Source organism: Peromyscus californicus, unplaced genomic scaffold, assembly GCF_007827085.1.
Source record: "Peromyscus californicus insignis strain IS unplaced genomic scaffold, ASM782708v3 Scaffold_20__1_contigs__length_68692818, whole genome shotgun sequence".
NCBI lineage: Eukaryota > Metazoa > Chordata > Mammalia > Rodentia > Cricetidae > Peromyscus > Peromyscus californicus.
Window position 1 is genome coordinate 38,671,794 of NW_026294503.1, and position 18,412 is coordinate 38,690,205.

At 41.2% G+C, this 18,412-nt stretch overlaps 1 protein-coding gene across 29 annotated transcripts in view; it reads right to left on the minus strand.

The window, feature by feature from the left end:
• Nucleotides 1-18,412, minus strand: part of Ptk2 (protein tyrosine kinase 2) — a 228,806-nt gene that overhangs the window by 79,055 nt on the left and 131,339 nt on the right. For 12 of the 29 annotated variants that reach the window (XM_052747987.1, XM_052747980.1, XM_052747968.1 and 9 more), the window contains 6 exons: nt 16,997-17,104; nt 15,417-15,534; nt 13,642-13,672; nt 11,137-11,189; nt 2,263-2,340; nt 1,160-1,177 (listed from right to left, as the gene is read on the minus strand). In XM_052747987.1, coding sequence (XP_052603947.1) covers nt 1,160-1,177; nt 2,263-2,340; nt 11,137-11,189; nt 13,642-13,672; nt 15,417-15,534; nt 16,997-17,104 — 406 coding nt within the window. The remainder of the gene's footprint in view (nt 1-1,159; nt 1,178-2,262; nt 2,341-11,136; nt 11,190-13,641; nt 13,673-15,416; nt 15,535-16,996; nt 17,105-18,412) is intronic. The other 17 variants (XM_052747985.1, XM_052747986.1, XM_052747978.1 and 14 more) reach the window with 5 other exon arrangements.

Consider the following 18,412-nt stretch of genomic DNA (forward strand, 5'->3'; position numbering starts at 1 on the left):
CTTGGCTTTGCTGTTCAAACCACACCTTGGGCAGACAGGTACCATGCCAACAAATAGGAGAGGCTGTGTTCTAAAAGAACTTTAATTATGGACACACTCTAGTTTGAGTTTCATGTAATTCTGATATCATAAGTGCTAGTTTTCTTTTGAAAAATTTCCCTCAACTATCAAGGCATAGAAACATTGTTACCTAAAGTGGCAGTACTAGAACGGGTGGGCCTTAGTATCTTATAGATGTCAGTCAAGACCACAACTCTGCTACTCCCTGTAAGATGGGGTATAGCTTTGCTCTGGCTAACTCAGTACCAGGAAATTTAAGTATGAGGAAAGTACACATAAATGCTTGCAATGCGCCCATCTTGGTAACCACTGCTTATCTATATAGTTGTCTGCATCTGTGCCTAGCAGTAATCCTCACAATGACTACTAGGGCCTTTTCTCCTGGGGAGGCAGGGTAGGCAAGCTTGTGACAGAATGGGAAAGTGGAGAAGGCCAATGGAGCCCAAGGCCCAACTCTGGTCTCTCTCTGCTGGTTAATGTCTCCATCTGTGAAGTGTGTGGGCTGATAAGGCACAGGAGGGCTGGCAGGTAGTCTAAAACCACAGGAAACACTCAAGAGTAGCAAGTAGGTGCTAGTACCTGACTATCATAGAGCACCCAGAAGTGAAGCTCCACAATGGCTTCAAAGTCTATAAGGAACATACTCTTTTCTGGAATTATGCTAGTTACAAACTCTCTGAAGACTGTTCGCTTACTCTCTGTAGGTTTACATCTCCATCTCAAAACACATAGGAGTAAAAATCTCCACTGAAGGTATTCTGTCATTCAACCATAAGGAAAACTACAAATTTCCCTCTATTTTAGCTTATAAAACTTAATCTTCTGGAATAAATATACCACTTTTTGTGTAGGAGCACGAGAATCTTGACACTAAATGTAATTTTAAAATATCACCCTGACACTAAATGTAATTTTAAAATATCATCAAATGTGGAGAAAACAGTAATAATTACTATTGCTAGTATTTCCCTAATTATCTCTGTTGAACGATTGTTAAAGATCACTCTTTCCTTTTGAATACCTCACTTATAATTAAGTTTTATACATGCACTACATGATTATCTCACAGCAGCAACACAAATGTGAAAATAAATATTACCGTCCCCACTAATTTCATCTGCAGATCCAGGTGGCATGCAAAGAAAGGAGAAGTAGGGAACAGAGGGTAGGAGAGACAGGAAGGAAGGAGAGAAGAGAAGGAAACACACTATTAAAATGACAAATAAATCAAAGCTTAAGAAAATAACAAACTCATCCCAAGGTTCATTCACAAGATAACAAAAATTGTACTAGTATGTTTACTGGAGTTGAAGACCATTAAGCCAAATTTTAAGCTGCCAACAGATTGTACACAGTTACACAGGAGAACAGCAAAGCTTAATTACTTTCTACCACACTAGGCAAAAGCAATTTGACTGCCTTTCATTGTTAAATGCTAAACAAGCTTCTACTTTCCTTAAGGACCATTTGCATCTTTTAGATACAAGTGACAAGAATCTCATCATTATCATGTAAATAAAGGGTCACCAGGAGATAAGCCTGTGACTCATCTCTCAATGAGGTGATAGATTTAAACTCCATGATAGATGCAGGCCATGTCCACATTACCATGAAGGGCAAGTGTAGTTCTCAAGGCTCTGATAACAATTCAGCCTCCCATTTGAATTCATACAAAACTACTAATTTTCAGACATTAAAAAAAAAAGTTTTAATAATTACAACAACAACAAAATCACTGCTTTACTAGAAACCCTCCAAATGGCACAGGCAGTGCCTTATCTATGCTGCATTCCTGAACATCTGCCTCCCAGAATACAGAATGCAGACACCCAGGGCTTATATGGACCATGTCCCACATGCTACATTAGAAAATTCACAAGGCCAGAAACATGTCTTGACAACCCTTGTAGGAAAACAAGACAACAGAAATGCCACCAAGAAGCTACTTCTTGCCCTGTCATGCATTTGAAAGTCAGCAAATGGGCAACAAAAGATCATCTAAGTAAGGACAGTGGCCCAACTGTGTCAATTACAAGACATAAAACCTGCCCCCCAAGTTATCACTTCTGGACAGTGAACAGCACATACACTGATATCAGTATGGCTCTGAACTGCTTGGGACAATCTAGAAGCATCTAGCTAAAGTTAGTTTCGGGAGGTGCCTTGGCTGACAGGAAAGCCTGTGCAAGTGCAGTGCAGTACCGGTTGGAGGAGGTTCAAGGGAACAGAAGACCAAAGGGAGAAAGCGCCTAGCTTTCTTAACTTTATGTTGATTGACTCCTTTACAAAGAGGCAAGAGAAGAAAGAGAAAAACAGAAACAAATTATTTCAATACAAAAAAAAAACCCAACCAGTTAATTTTAAAACTATATCTATAAGAACAAATACAAAATTGAAATGCTTTTATTAGACCATTGGTATACTTTATTTTTTACTATCATTGATTTGTAGTTTAAAAGAATTATTTGTTTTTACTAAAGATTAACACTAGATACAGAAAGAACAAACGATGAACAGCTAGGAGTTCTTCCAGGCCAGTCAAGTAACAAATAACACAACTAAAACAAAGGAAAAAAAACAAACAAAAACAGTAACAAAAAACAAAGACTGGTATTAACTTAAGGATCAAGAACAGTCTATGTGTTTGTGAACATTTAACATTTGTCCATAAAGAAAGAAATCTTAGAAAACTGTAAGAGTTTTATGAGCAATTACAGTACTCATGATTTAGTGTATCTTAGCATAAACTGGGGATGAGGATATCCAACTACAGAAGCCACAAAGATGCATCATACATTCATTCATTTGCCCATCCCAGTGCTTAAAATTTACTGGAGGAACTCACCCTCTATGTAAAGCAGTGAGGACACAGAGTACCTACAGTATAGCAATGGTAGTAGAGCACACACATCAGACTGAGCCTTTAAGATGTATCAGACAGCCTGGCGGGGGTGGTGCACGCCTTTAATCCCAGAATTTGGGAGGCAGAGCCAGGAGGATCTCTGTGAGTTCGAGGCCAGCCTAGTCTACAGTGTGAGATGCAGGACAGGCACCAAAACTACACGGACAAACCCTGTCTCAAAACATTAAAAAACAAAGTATCAGCCATAGTATGACAGTATACAGAGGCACAGGGTGCCATCAGTAACAGTCTCGACTTGAAGTGTGGGCCCATGGAGAATGAAGGTCAAGATAGTTTGGTCGTCAAGAAAGCAATAATCTCAGTATCCACACATAAAGAAGAGAAATGAGAAGAACTGAAATGTACAAATTAGCAGCATTTTTCAAAAGGCATGATTTTGTTTCAGTGACAGTGACTAGTTCATCTTAGAGCTTGATCTGAAAAGCCACTCTCAGTTTCTGGACTACTTACATGATGGCTCTAGCCAGACAATAAAATGCTCCATTTGATGTTGGATGGATTATGGACTGAGGTGGGATGGGGAGGATCAGAATCGAAGAGCTGTGCAGGACATTACTGCAATGAAATAGTATGGACTGTGGATGATAATATCTGTCAGTATTAACTCCCTGGTTTTAAGAATTATGCTCTGACTTCATAAGATGACGTCTGAAGCCAGGTATGGAGGTGCATGCTTATAATCCCACAGCTTTGGAGGTGGAGGCACTAGAGGCAGAAGGACCAGGACTTGAAGCCCTGTCTGGGCTATATAGGATGCTATGCCAAAAAACAAAATAAAGCAAAATATAAAAAACAAACAAACAAAACTAACATGAAATAAACTAGATTTGAGTAAAAATACCTAAGTGTTCAACTCACAATTCTTAGAACCATTCTCTAAGAATGTATGGTGAAAATGAGAAACATAAGAAGCTTTGGCAGTCTGAATTCAGACACCAACTCCACTACTCTAACACCGACAATTTCCACTTCTTGGAGAGAAGCCAAAGCTCCCTCCAGTGAAGAGCTGAGGGAAGAGGCGCTGGCCAGCTGGCACAGTGACCACTACCCATGTCTAGCTGTTCTTAGTTCTCTCTTACTTTATTTCTAAACAGGTAATATTGTTTATCTTGACTTAAAACAAGCAGCTTTTAAAATGTGTTCCTTGAGTAATACGGAGACTAACCTGCTTCATAAAAACACAGAGTTTTAAGGCTTCTTAATTTACGGATGATAATAATTTTTGTTACATATTTTGAACATCTGCCATGAGTAAGGCACACTATGTAGGAGATAGTGTTAAGCAAAATAGAGTTCTGGACTTGGGTCTTTAAACAGGGAAAGATAAGTAAACTACCAATATGCACACAAGCACCATGAGGGCAAACCCAGCAGAAGTGATATGGGGGGATGTTTGTGTAGATCTGAAACTTTCAATAGAGCTATTTGAAAGTTTGCAAAGACATCCAAAAGAACAGGAAGTGGGCATGCCCGTAGCAGCAGGCACAGGCAGGGAAGAGCAGACATTCAGGCCACATCTCTGCACAGACCAAGAGGACATTGGCAAGGAGCAATGAAGAGTAAGAACAAGTTGACACAGACTTCCGAGGATGTGAAAGATGGTAGTTAGTGAGCACCAGAGAGTGTGGCTCTGATAGCTAATGCTCAGGCTCTGTCTTTTACTCTGAGTGACATAAAGAAGGTAAGGAATGGCGGTAAGGACTATACCACAGCTATCTCACTTTAACAGGCTACCTGGGAGCAGACAAAGGGAGCAGGCAGAACAGCAACAATCCAGGAGAATGAGGCAGTGAACAGGGGAAGTATGGGAGGTGGAGACAATCAGGATCTGCAATGCACTGAACTGGAAGGAGAGGCAGAGGGCCAATAGAAAGAGGGAAGTCACTTAGGGAATTGTGGAGGCCCAGGATTCAACTCCAATGTGCTAGGCATGAGGTGCTCATTGAATTTCTAAGAGCAGGTGGTAAACAGGCAGGCTACACACTGAATTTGGGCTTAAGAGAACAGCAGAGGCCAGGTCACATGGTATCCCAGCACTTGGGAGGCAGAGGTAGGCGGATCTCTGTGAGGCTGAGGTAGGCCAGCCTGATCTACAGAGTGAGTTCCAGGACAGCCAGGGCTATCACACAGAGAAACCCTGACTCAAAAAACAAACACACACACACCCAAAAAAAAAAACGAGTGGGGGGGAGGGAGGGAAGGAGAGAAAAAGGGAGGGAACAGTAAAGAGGCACAAGTTTAACTATAAAAAATTTAACTTATAACTATAAGCCATAAAAGGACACAGATCCCACAGGGGAGGTACAAAGACTGACAGCAAGTAACCCAAAGACTCAGCATTAGGTCCTTGGCGTGCAGAGTGGCCAGCACGTGAGGCATCTAGTAGCCAAAATGTACTGAGTTCTCAAGAGGTTGGAGAAAGGAAGAGTTTGGAAGGGATGTCATACTGTCCTAGTTTCACTTCTGTTGTTGGGATAAAATATCCCTATAAAAGGCAATTTAGGGGAAGAGGTTTATTTCATCTTACAATTCCAGGTTACAGTTCATCACTGTGGGAAGTCAAGGCAGGAACTGCTTGAAGCAATACTTTTATCCACAGTCAAGAGCAAAGATACAACAAATTTGTATATGCTCATACTGCTTAGCTCCCTTTCTCCATTTCTGTCCATTCAAGACTCAAATCTAGGAAATGTTGCTGCCCACAATGGGCACTTCAATGAACATAATTCAGAAAGTTTCCCACAGGCCTTCAAGACTTTCTTTCCAGGTGATTCTATATTGTGTCAAGCTGACAATTGAAACTATCACAGCCAGGGTGTGGTGGTGCGTGCTTTCAATCCCAGCACTCTGGAGACAGTCAGGAGGGTATCTGAATTCAAGGTCAGCCTGGTTTACATAGTTAGCTCCAGGACAGCCAGAACTATATAGTGAAACCCTGTCTCTAAAAACAACAAATCAAACTGGGAAATGTATGAAAAGCTGTTTTCCTATCTCTCAAGCAGGAAAACTCCCTGAGTTTGTAATGCAAAGTATTCAAACCAAATAAAGGAAGGAGTGACAATAAAATTTACATGTTGTCCCTTTGTGGCCAAGGTATGCATGTCAAAAGCTTCCAACATCAGGTGAGCCATTCACAGAGAACATTACAGAGGACATGTTTGAGAGTAGCTAGGCCCCAACCCACTGATCAATTCCTCCCTCCCTCCCTCCCTTCTATTCATCCATTTATTTATTTTTGGTGACAAGGTCTCTCATATATAGCACTTCATAGGTGGCCTATAACCTGCTTTGTAGTAAAGTGAACATGAACATGAGCAAGCCAGCAGGCAGCACATAATTTACAACAATGAACTTTTCTCCGGTAGTACCTAGGATTGAACATAAGGCCTTGTACATGCCAGGTAAGTGTTCTACTACTAAGATACATATCCAGCTTAAAACAAACAACAAATATACAGCCTCACTTAAGCTTCTTGCAGAGGCTGGCCTCAAATTTGTAATCCTACCTCAACCCCCTGAGAAACTGCGATTGTAGATGTGTGTAACACATCTGGCTCCCAAATAAACTTCTTGTACTTCTTTTTTTTTTTTGCTTGTTTCCATTTTTTCGAGATAGGGGTTGTCTGTGTAGCCCTGGCTGTCCTGGAACTCACTCTGTAGACCAGGCTTGCATTAAACTCAGAGATCCACCTGCCTTTGCCTCCCAAGTACTGGGATTAAAAGCATGTGCCACCAGGCTTAGCCCAAATGAACTTATGTACTAATTTGCAATACTCAGTTAGGGAACGGCCCCCCCACTCTACACCTATAAATTCTGAATAGTCTTTAAATCAAGCATTCAGAATCATGGTGGTACATGCCTTGTAATTCCAACACATAGGAGGCTTAGGTAGGAGGATCCCAGTGAGTTCTAAGCCAAGCTGCGCTATAGTAAATTCTATCCAGACTAGGCTTCAGAATGACACCCTATCTCAAAGTGTGGGGGGAGCATTTGGCAGCAGAACAGGCAACTTTGGAAAGCGTGGCACTGTCACAATGGAAACTAGATGGTAAAATTAGGCATAAGTAGCTCTTTCAAACTGAATAAAAGGCAGACTTTTGAAATCGAACAGAAAAGCCAGTACTTTATTATTCCTGCTAAATGGGAAGAATTTCTATAATGGAATCACATGCTAAAATATTACTCCCCTACACACATCAAGATTCTGCAATGATAAATGGTGTCTAATGAAAAGAGAAGGAGTTCTTGGAGTTCAAGGTCTAGGCTTCCAGCGGACTCTATTACTCACTGCTACATGAACCTGACCAAGCCACTTAAATTCCCTAAGCTTGTAAATAAGTACTTGAATTTGCTAAGCAGCAGCACAGCGATCAATGAACAACAGACCCAGTCTACAAGAGCGGACATGGAGAGAGATGAAGGGATGATTACAGACTCCCAGTCTGGCACTCCTCAGACCTGTGCAGATCACAAACCACTCAAACATATATGAAATGTTCTAGGATCTGAAATGAAGCGGGCTGATACAAACATTTATTTTGTTAAATGTTTTCTTGGTAGTTAGAATAAGTTTCAGACACTAACTCAATATACCTAAAAGTAATCCTATATAATTATGTGTAATGAAATAATCTGTTACAAATTTTTTACATGTGCAATAAGACTTTAAAAAAAAAAAACTCATCTCAAAGTAGTACAGAAGGATCAACAGAAATAAATAAATACTTCTGCCAGATAAAAAAGACCACTGCAGCCATTTCCATAGAGAAACAAAAGAGAAAGAGTGTAATCTATAGTCTGATTTTGCATGGTCCAAATATCACATGAGGGCCACAGAGTAACAGAATAGCAACCATCACGGACTTCTATTCACACTTGAGGTTTGGGGGCTCAATCAAGAGCCTGCTTATTCTTAGAAAATTCAAAAAACAAAACAACAACAACCCACCAAACACAGTTAAGTCTTTAAAACACTTAAAATCAGCTTTACTCTATGATCTGGGAATGTCCTCACATCAACACTGTTCCAACAGCAAGCCAAGACCAAGGGCCACAGTCACTCAGGGCATACTTGTAGATCCCTGAGGATAACCTGGGACACTGGTCTCATAGAGAGGGCTGATGTTCTTCTACCTGAGCTCACAAAAGGCATAAAAACCAATGATTAGTCTTTAAAAAAAAATCTGCTTAATTCTAAGAATAATATGCCTAGGGAAAAATATTATTCTAGTAGGTATCTTTGTGAAACTCTGTAAATCTCATTTATATATAGAAATAGTTGAAATTTCAAAGGTTAACCCCCTCCCCCAAAGATGCTGGAGAAGGTCTAACCTAGGGCACCTGACACAGCAAGCATCTGCTGAATGCATTCAGTCCACCTGGTAGAGTGTGTCATGTAAGTGAGGCAGGGTGTAGCAGGAAAGTGAGCACACAGACCACAACCCACTCCACTGGCCTACACAAAGCAGGGTCACTGTGGCAACAGAAATGGAAGGCCACAGGCCCAGCAACAATAGGATTTTAGTATAGAGAGTCAGCATCTCACTCCACATGGAAAACAAATAGTAAAGTCAAGAAATAATCTTGGGATCTGCTTATAGCACAGCACTGTCAGCTAGGTATCACATTAACAAAAACATTCCCAGGGAGTCTGTGCACAGGCTCCAGGAGAGGTGGGTTCTGCTTTACAGCCTGTGAAGACAGGATTTACAAACCTGAATTTGCCTAGGAGCAAGCAGTAGATGGTGTGATCAACAGGGCTAAAAACACCAGCTCTGTCACTGATCACTTGTGTCTGCCTGGGTTTGGGAACTGAGCAGGGATGGTCAACAACCAAAGCACTGCCTATCAGTTTTTAGGGATGGAAAGAAAGATTGTTGTGTAAAGAAGGACAGAACAAGATAATGGAATAGTTCTGAAGAGAGTGACCACAATCCCTAGCATAATGTAAATGAGAAGCAACATGGCTGAGGAAAAAGTCGAGAGTAGAAAGGCAGGCTGAGACTAAGGGATGGCATGAACAGCTGAGCCAGGCAGAGGCTGATAGAGTCTCAGTGTTATCTGGTAGACACAAAATTTTTACTGATAATTTTTTTCTGAAAAACATAACTCAGAGAAGGGAACACGATTCCTCCTTAGACACCCCAGGAGAATAAAACAAAGGCAGAATCCTAAGAAATTAAAATGGAGTTTGAGGCTGATACCCAAGTTTGCATAGTGATTCTATTTTTGCTCACATGTATAACTTCAGCACATTTTGTAACATCTTGGGCTTTAGTTCCCTCATCTGTAACTAAGAAAGATGATCTCAGCAGTCTGTTAGAGGGATTTCATGAGTTAATTCATAGAAAAACAACATAGAACATAAAGCAAAATAGAACACAACAGTGCTCACTAAATTCCAGCCACTCAGGCAACACACATACCAATAATCCTAGGATTTAGGGGACTCAGTAGGAACATCAAGAACTTCAAGACAGCCTGGGCTACAAAGTAAGATTTAGTTTCAAAACAACAACAACAAAAACTGGCCAACTTTTTCTTTCTTGGGGGCAGGGTGTCAAAAAAGAGGGGCTGGCTGTGAGGTAAAATGCAGAGCTTTGATGCTGATCAACTGTTGAAAGAAAGTGAGGCTCTAACCTGAAGAATGAGGATATAAGAGCTGTAGGGCCTAGGACTTCTATAATACCCAGAGGTAAACAGCAGAATGATGTTCTCTAGCCCAAGAGGAAGTCTGAGCTCACTCCTGTGTCTGGGCAACTGTGGGGATGTGGCAAACACAGTCACCAGTACCTGAGCTTCTCCTGCAGCCTTTCTACAAGGCACACATATTTCAGTGTCTGATGATTAAGTGGAACTCAAACCTCACCTATCTATCCTACAGACCACACTGAAGATTCAGCCTCAGAGGCTTAGGGGCTGCTTCTTTCCTCTGGACTCCTACTAAGGCATGTGAGCCTTTCTCCTTCTACAACATTAAAAACTGTGAGGGCCTGATGAGTCCACAGAATCAATCACCATAAACTGAACAAGAACTGTATAAAAGGCTGATGACACCCAGTAACCCTTCTAGAAGTCTGGGTTTGTTCCCAAGTCATGATTTAGGCTCTCAAATGACTGACATGTCCTGGAAAACATGCAGTAGTCCTGACACTGTCCAATGAGACCAAATCCAGAACCAAGAGCTTCTCTGTACTCTGCCAGGAAGTAGCTATTGGCTCTAGGCCATCAGAGCACGACAGTGTTGTGCACTAACAGAGTGACTCTGCCTAAGTGTATCACAAACGAAAACACCTGTGGAGTAAGGGGCTGTGGGATGTTTGTGGTCAAGGAAGAGAGTAAATAGATACATTCGTATGTTGTGCACCAAAAGGGAATCCAGAAACAACTGGGCAAAAATACAAAACTAAACTTCAAGAAAAACTGACTCAAACCAAACAAACAGGAATCCAGTCTCATCTGTCACATACTGAATGTACCAGAAGGTATTATTTTAGAACTATACCCTTTATGTTCACAGGCATAGCTGAGAACAGATGGTATGTGGTAACGTATACACAAGAGGACATTATGTGCATGTATGACAGTAGGGTATATGTATGTTAACATGAACAGCTGGGGCCCTTGGAAAGTGTCTTTTTCTGTCCCTCCCTAAAATTCTTCTATCCTCCACATTTTTAGATGAGGGGAAAAGGGCACAAACACTTTGAAAACATAACAAAAACATCACCACACAAATAGTTAAGATAATGCTTATGCAGTACCTTGACTGTATTAAATAACCATTATGTTAACCGTGAAAGACGAAAACCATTTAAAAATCACAGATTTTAAACTTCAAACACACAATACAAAGTATATTCTGTTAAATCCTGCTGAAATGTAAAGATAAATTATAATGACAATTTCAAAAGTGAAGGTTTTCACTCTAAACAGAGCATGGCATTGAAACAATCTGAAGCCCTACATACCCTGGTGAGTAACATGGTAGGGTCACATGCAGCATCTCCAATAAAATCTATATGGACAGCTACTTCATGACCGTAAAACCACACAGGTGCTTCATGTTCTAAGCAGATGAACTGAACGGAGTGCCATCCACACCTTCCACCCTGCACTTTGCCCTTCTAGGTCTCTACCTGAAGATCCTTACCTGACACAGAGACTGCATGTGTCCGCATGCCTTGCTTTTCGCTGTTGGCCAACCTGCAACAGAGCAGACAAAGTGTAAGTGCTGTCCTTCCCAGGACCCAACACCTGTCCCTGTCAAACAGGCATCTGTTCCTAAGACTCGAAATTAAAACAGACAACTGGGGTAGGGAAGGTAGCTCAATGACAGAGCACTTGTTTAATACATTTGAGACTCTGGGACTCATCCTCAGCATCTCAAAAAAAGCAGATTAATTAATTTAATCAATCGAAAGAAAGAAAGAAAGAAAGAAAGAAAGAAAGAAAGAAAGAAAGAAAGAAAGAAAGAAAGAAAGAAAGACCGACCACAGAAGTGCCTGGAGAAAGCTGCTCACAAAGGTGACTTAGAGCTATATAATACTATGTAATATGTAATGTAAAGGCTATGTAAGTTTTCTGCTTAAATGTCAGATTGTAAAAAACTGCCCAAAAGTTATAAAGAACCACGCAACTAGAACTGAGTTTTGCTCTTTAAAGCCTAAATTGAGGGCCAGGAAGATAGTTCAGCAAGTAAAGGCTCTTGCCACCAAACCTGATGATCTGAGTTTGCTTCCTGGGACCCACATGGTGGAAGGACAGAATGAATTCTTACATGCTGTCCTCTGATTGATACAAGTGCACTGGGGCACGTGTGTGCTCACAGATGTACACACACACACACACACACACACACACACACACACACACACACATACACACGAATATAAAAAATAAAAACTAATTTAAAACATGGTAGCATTTGAACCTTTTGAAATGTATAGCATATAAAAAAGTTTAAGTACATGCATATATTGCTATTATTGACAGATTGAGATAAAAAAATATTTAATGACATTAAAAAAATATAAACATAGTTTAAAATTCTTGGAAAGCACCAAACAGGAAAAAAAGGACTCCCACATGCTGGGGAGATGGTTCAGCAGGTAAAAGTGATAGCATTGCAAGCCTGGCAGCCATGTTTGGTCCCTGGAACCTATGTAAAGTGAAAGGAGAGAGAAATGACTTCACAAAGTTCTTTGATCTCCATGCTGGTGTTGTGTGACACGTGCCCAGACATACACATCATGTGGGGACATGCACTCACACACAAATAATAGTACATCTTTTAAAAATAGGAATTCTACATTTGTCAGCTGTTTCCTTGGTTTTTATTCATAAAGAACACTCCTCTTCCTACTCCTTAAGCAATTACTATACAAGACCAAATGTGAGGAACAACAAAACTAAGGCTAGAGGTGTCAGCAAGTCAGAGAAGAGCTTTATTTAGGACAGTCTGGTGAGTCAGGGGCTGAAGTAAACAGGAGGGCTCAGTAGGTGTACAGGACAGAGCTGACAGGAGGTATATACCTGACCAGCTCCTCAAACACCCTAGCACGAAGTCATCATGGACAAGCCTTTATACATGCTTAGGATCTCAGTGTATCCTGTGGGACTCTTGGAGATTTTCCTTGATTTCCTTGGACTCTGACTAGACCCTTTCCTTTCTTCGGTAGTAAGTCATGCTTTTCTGACTCCAATACAACTCTGGGCCTGAGTGGGCTTGGGGTCCCCAATACAGCACCTACTGGGATAGCCTGGATAGGTGATGCTAACTATGAGGGATAGGGGAGGAATGCTAGGAGGCAGACAAAGCACATTATTGGATGCATTTAGCAAGGAGAAGAGGAGGATGTGGCTAAAAAGAGAGCACAAAACAGTACAAAGACAAGGCCAGGTTTAACCCTCCTTGTCCTAGGCTTCCACGTCTCCATTGCTTCCTAAGTATCTGAGATTTAACAGCCTTCTACTGTTCAGCTGCCTGTTTGTCTAAATGTATAGAATTTTTTACCTTCATACCTTGGCCCCAGTTCCTAGCACGCTAAGAATTCAGAAGTAACAATGTAATTTTTTTGCATTGCTATTTGATTTAATTATATTATAGATCAACATACCTTATGGAATTTGTAATGAACAGCAAACTATCAGTTATGTCTTTCATTTTCCTAGTTGTAAGAGGATAATGCCTATTTTCACATTTTTAAAAAGGTGATGACACCATGAAGTGAATGGTGTCTAAGCCTCTTTCATAACCATCTTTAGATCCCTTATTACTAAGTTTGAAACTTCTTGATTAAATCTACATTCCAGGCCGGGCGGTGGTGGCGCACGCCTTTAATCCCAGCACTTGGGAGGCAGAGCCAGGTGGATCTTTGTGAGTTCGAGGCCAGCCTGGTCTACAGAGCGAGATCCAGGAAAGGCGCAAAGCTACACAGAGAAACTCTGTCTCAAAAAAACAAAAAAACAAAAAAACAAAAAAAAAATCCACATTCCATATCTAACTTACAACTTATGTGATTCATGTTTGGAAATGTTTTATAGGTCCTTGCATATAAGTAGAAATTTAATTTTTCAGGAAAATATAATAAAGCCTAATGATTTTTTTAAAGTTTCTAACAAAACCAAGTAAGGAAATGCACAAATGAGCACTTACTTTGGTATCGATGGCAACGCCCGTTCACCTTCTGGGAGGAAAAAGGAAAGATACATGAGTGGCATCTTGGAATCCATTAGAAGAAGAGTATGCATGTCAGTCCAGGAAGGAGAAGCCTTATTCTGGTGTTTAGTGACAGTCCTTTATAGCCAAGCCATTACACGATTCTATTTTAGGTTTTTATGGTTTTCCATCCAAAACTCACAACAAACATAAGTGAGTTTGAATTTGCATTGTTTAAAGATATACCAACTCCTAATAAAGAGATATGACAAGTTAATAAAAAATAGTCTTTCCAATTGATTAAGGGATTAAGGAACTCTTAAAATCAAAGTCTAGGTACCTTGCCAAAAGCCTGAACATTCTGCTTTGAGAAAATGATTTACGAGTACATTTGGAATCTACAAAAGAAGTACAATGTGTGCACCTGCAGAAGAATTCAGAGATGAGAAGGGAAGTCCCTAGAGCAGCGGAAAACACACATTTCCAATGGTCTTAAGAACCCCCAACCGCCGGGTAGTGGTGGCGCACGCCTTTAATCCCAGCACTCGGGAGGCAGAGCCAGGCGGATCTCTGTGAGTTCGAGGCCAGCCTGGGCTACCAAGCGAGTCCCAGGAAAGGTGCAAAGCTACACAGAGAAACCCTGTCTCGAAAAATAAAAAAAATAAAAAAAAATAAAAAAAAAGAACCCCCAACCATAAACTTATTTTCGTTGCTACTTCATAACTATAATTTTGCTACTGAGCAGTGTCTCAGTTCCTAAGCCCATCAGAAATGTGTGTTTTCTGATGGCTGTGACCCACAGGTTGAGAACTAATACCCTATAGGACACCAGAAGTAGCATGTCCACAAAGGCAATTGAGACCCTCCCATCTATCCCTACTGGATGCCAGCTCCCATAAGTGTCGTGGTCCTCTTAATGATGGTCTGCCTTCAGTGGAAACCTTTTTTCCTTATAATCCAGTTTCATCCTCAACCCTTACAGGAACTTTCCTGGGAACTCTGTACGCTGCTTAGCCCTCTCATGTTTCTGAGCCCCTCAGAGCACACTGTCACAGACTGTTTACCCTTCCCTGATCATCTCCAGGGTACCTGGCCGTGAGGCAGCTCTCCAAGAGCTGTATGGTAACTAGCCTGGGGTCTACAGAGTAAACACAGTTCATGGCAGGACACACAGTACATGGCATGAGCTAGTATGCCGCCAAAGCCCAGGCTCTCCTTACATTCCACTGATCCACTTGGACTGTTTTCAAAGACTGCTTCAGAAATCCACATCCTCAGGATACCCTCATCCTTTGCACTACACTTACAAAGTTTTCCTTCATTCTGAGGTGATGGAGCCTCGTTTCTAAGGACACATTTTTATTCACTCATATCTTTGATTGCATATATTCACATAGAATTTATTTTGTATGTCACCTACTCTAAGCTTTTCAAATGTACAGAAAAACCAAACCAAAACGAAAAAAAAAAGGATAGAAACTTCAACATGAATTACAAGGGACACTTGAAAAAGAACTGAGGAAGACAATCTCCAGAGCTGACAGAACCAATGGTAACTCAGGAGCTATTCTAAGGGTTAATCAAAGCCCTATACTGTCACAGTGCACTCCAGTTCAGTTTCAAGTCTGTGGGCTCTGACTTGGACCACTGTCCCTAGAAAAACAAGCACTCAGGTCACAACAACCCCTCTGGCCTTCACGTTTGCAGTGAGAACCTGGCTGCTGGGGTGAGCTTGTCTTACCAGTGCAGCAGGAATGAAAACAGAAACTCACCTTTCTGTGGTCTGATGATGAAGGACTGTGTGGCTCCGTTTACCAGCCGGCAGTATCCGTCAATCAGGTCGGCCATGTTCTCTGCAATGGTTAGGGATGGTGCCGTCACTGTCAGAGGCTAATGGGAAAGAAAAAGAAAGAGACATTATTGTTCTTCCCAGTAATCAAAGGGACAGCTGCACTATGACATCACAACTCTGCATACACTTGAATACAGAGGAGTAGGAATGAAACATTTGCCAGATTTAAGTGAAGAAAGGAAGTTTGGTACTTAAGGACATCATTCCTGGGATGTGTGACAGGAGACACACTCAGAGCATAAGATAAAAAGCACTGACACTGAGGCTCACTTTTACAAAAGGAGGCAGAAAAGAATACTTTTCTTTAGAATGTCTGGCTCCTTGGGCACACTCTAAGAGAAGAATTCAAGTAATAAGCTAAAGTACAACTTATTTTAGAGACTAACATACAATAAACCTTTAATCAATCATCTTATTTTTCTATCATTAGAGGAAATTGATAAAATTTCAGTCTTTCTGCATTTATAGCATGTTTGCCCAGAGGCTTAAAAATCATTTTCACATGAGGCAGGCTGTACTGGGTAAACTGCCTAAAGACCTATTTCTAAGTGTTATGTGAAGACAACAAAAACTGTATTTTATTTTCACATCCAAGCATGTCCTGGTTCACATGGTTGTTCCAGTCATTCCAAATGAATGGCTTGCTTCAGAGAGCAGCTTCAGTGTGCACTGGGATCTCTGTAGGAAACTGATTTGCAACAAGTTTTCTATACGCCATGCTAGGATTTGCTAATCTGATAAACAATTTCTAGATGTCAACTTCAGATGTCAGTGACTTGGGATCACAGGGCAGGACACTGGTGAAGTAGCCTGGCGAGGAGAGTTGAGCCACAGGCAAAGTTGCGTGCACAACAGCCCCAACTGCTTTTCAACATGCTCTGTCTGGAGCTCAGAGTCTTGTGTAGCAGAACAGTACTTTCTTCTATCACTTACTACTTTGTTTCTATTTTGTTTTCTTTTTTCTTCATTGGTGGTTTTGAGATAGGGTCTTGCTATGTGGTCCATGCTGAGAGCTGTCCTGGAATCCAGAGGGCTGGAATTATAGCAGTGAGCCACTGTGCGCTGCTGCCTATTTTATCACATCGCCCAGAGAGTCTTGCAACACTGTCTGGAACAGCAACACTCACAGTGCACACAATTCTAACTGACTTCCTTCTCACTTCACAGTGGTCTCTGATTATGGCAGTATTCCTGATCTTTAAAATCTACTCCTCTCCTATCTTGGAGACGTTTAACCACTTTTTCAAATCTTTATACATGAAGAAATTGTGAGTCTGATTACCCATGAACACTTCATCCTTACCCCAGATAAGTCATTTCTATACTACCCCCGGATCAGTTGTTTTGTTTTGTTTTTTAAATTAAATAAATAAGTTCTTTTCAGACAATATATTTTGATCATGATTTTCCCTTTCCTCCAACCCCTCTCAGATCCTCTTCACCTCTCTACTCATCCAACTTCTCTTCTGGGTCAGATTCTTAAGGACAAGAATCCCTTACCTCAGGGGCGCCAGCAATTTTGAGTTGTAGCATTCCTTTCCTGTCTTTGTCTTCACTATTTGAATACTGAATGGTCTGCACTTGGTTGAAGTCGGCTAGGTGTGTGGGCTTTGGGAAGGAAAAGAAAAACTCTTAGGTCATAGAGGAAATCTCGGTGTCTGGGGTCTGCTAGTTGTTACATGATTCTTTCTGGACCCAACCATCAACCTGTTCTCCTCAAGACAGCCTTCCCAAGTCAGAGACACTTTCCTTTGGTGAACAGTCATGCAAGGGCCCTCTGGGCTTCCTTCCAGGTTTGGGCATGCCTGACTGTAGTAACATCTTAAGGAGACCCAGATAAATGAGGGGGCAAGAGAAAATTCATTCCACAGAAAGGAATGAAGAACTATAAACCACTTGTCCACTTCAAGAAACAGGATAGAATTCTCGATAGGTGCAGATACTTTAAAAGTTGAAAAAAAATATACAAGTTACAAATATAGTAAGCATTTACAAAACAATGCAGTACTATAAAGGAGTGGCTTGTGCATTTATATAATTTACAATAGGAGCTGTAAGCAGATAATGGAAGAACAGGATATAAGGTCCTTAACATAATAATAGGAGCTACTCACAATGAAATCTAATCAGAAGACCAAAGAGTTTTTTGCTTGTTTGTTTGTTTGTTTGTTGACATTTAGCCCAGGCTGGCCTAGAACTTCCTCTAAGAGCCCAACCTGGCCTCTAACAGTCTTTATACCTGCCTTCATTTTCCAAGTGCTACTATTATAGAAATAATATGCCTTCCCAGTAAGAATTCACTCCACACGCTCAGGAAAAGTTCTTTAATAATAGCATACATCTGGTTCTAGCTAATGCCCAAAGGGAAACTGGCCTCAAGCAGAAAAATTAACCAACTTATATAGGCCTTAGGCTTATGCATTCCACATATGCTGTCATCCTTAAATGTTTTTCAGGTCACAGCACCAAGTTATACTTTAAACAATTTACAGACAGGAGGGTATGAGAGCAGGAGAACTGGTCCCACTTCTTGTTGTCTGCTACACTGGGTGAGCTAGCCGGGGTAATGCTAGAGAGCTTACCTGGGGGTTGATGATGAGGGAAAGCGGGCAGGCTGACCAACCCAGCCACCACCCAGGCCCAGAACCAAGACTGAGAGGTAGCCAACCCCAACACCCACCTATGAACTGCTAGAACATGTTAAGGAGCTATACCTACGGATCCAAAACTACAGGATCTCCATTACACAAGGCAACAATAAGATATCTAAGAGGAGTCCCCATGAGGACCCAGTATCAAGGGCATAGCAGAAGCCAGAGGCCTCGAACCAGACCAATGCCTCATTGCAAGGAATACTTACAAGTAAAGATGTATGGACTAAAGGGTATATTGTGAGACTCACTGAACCACACTACA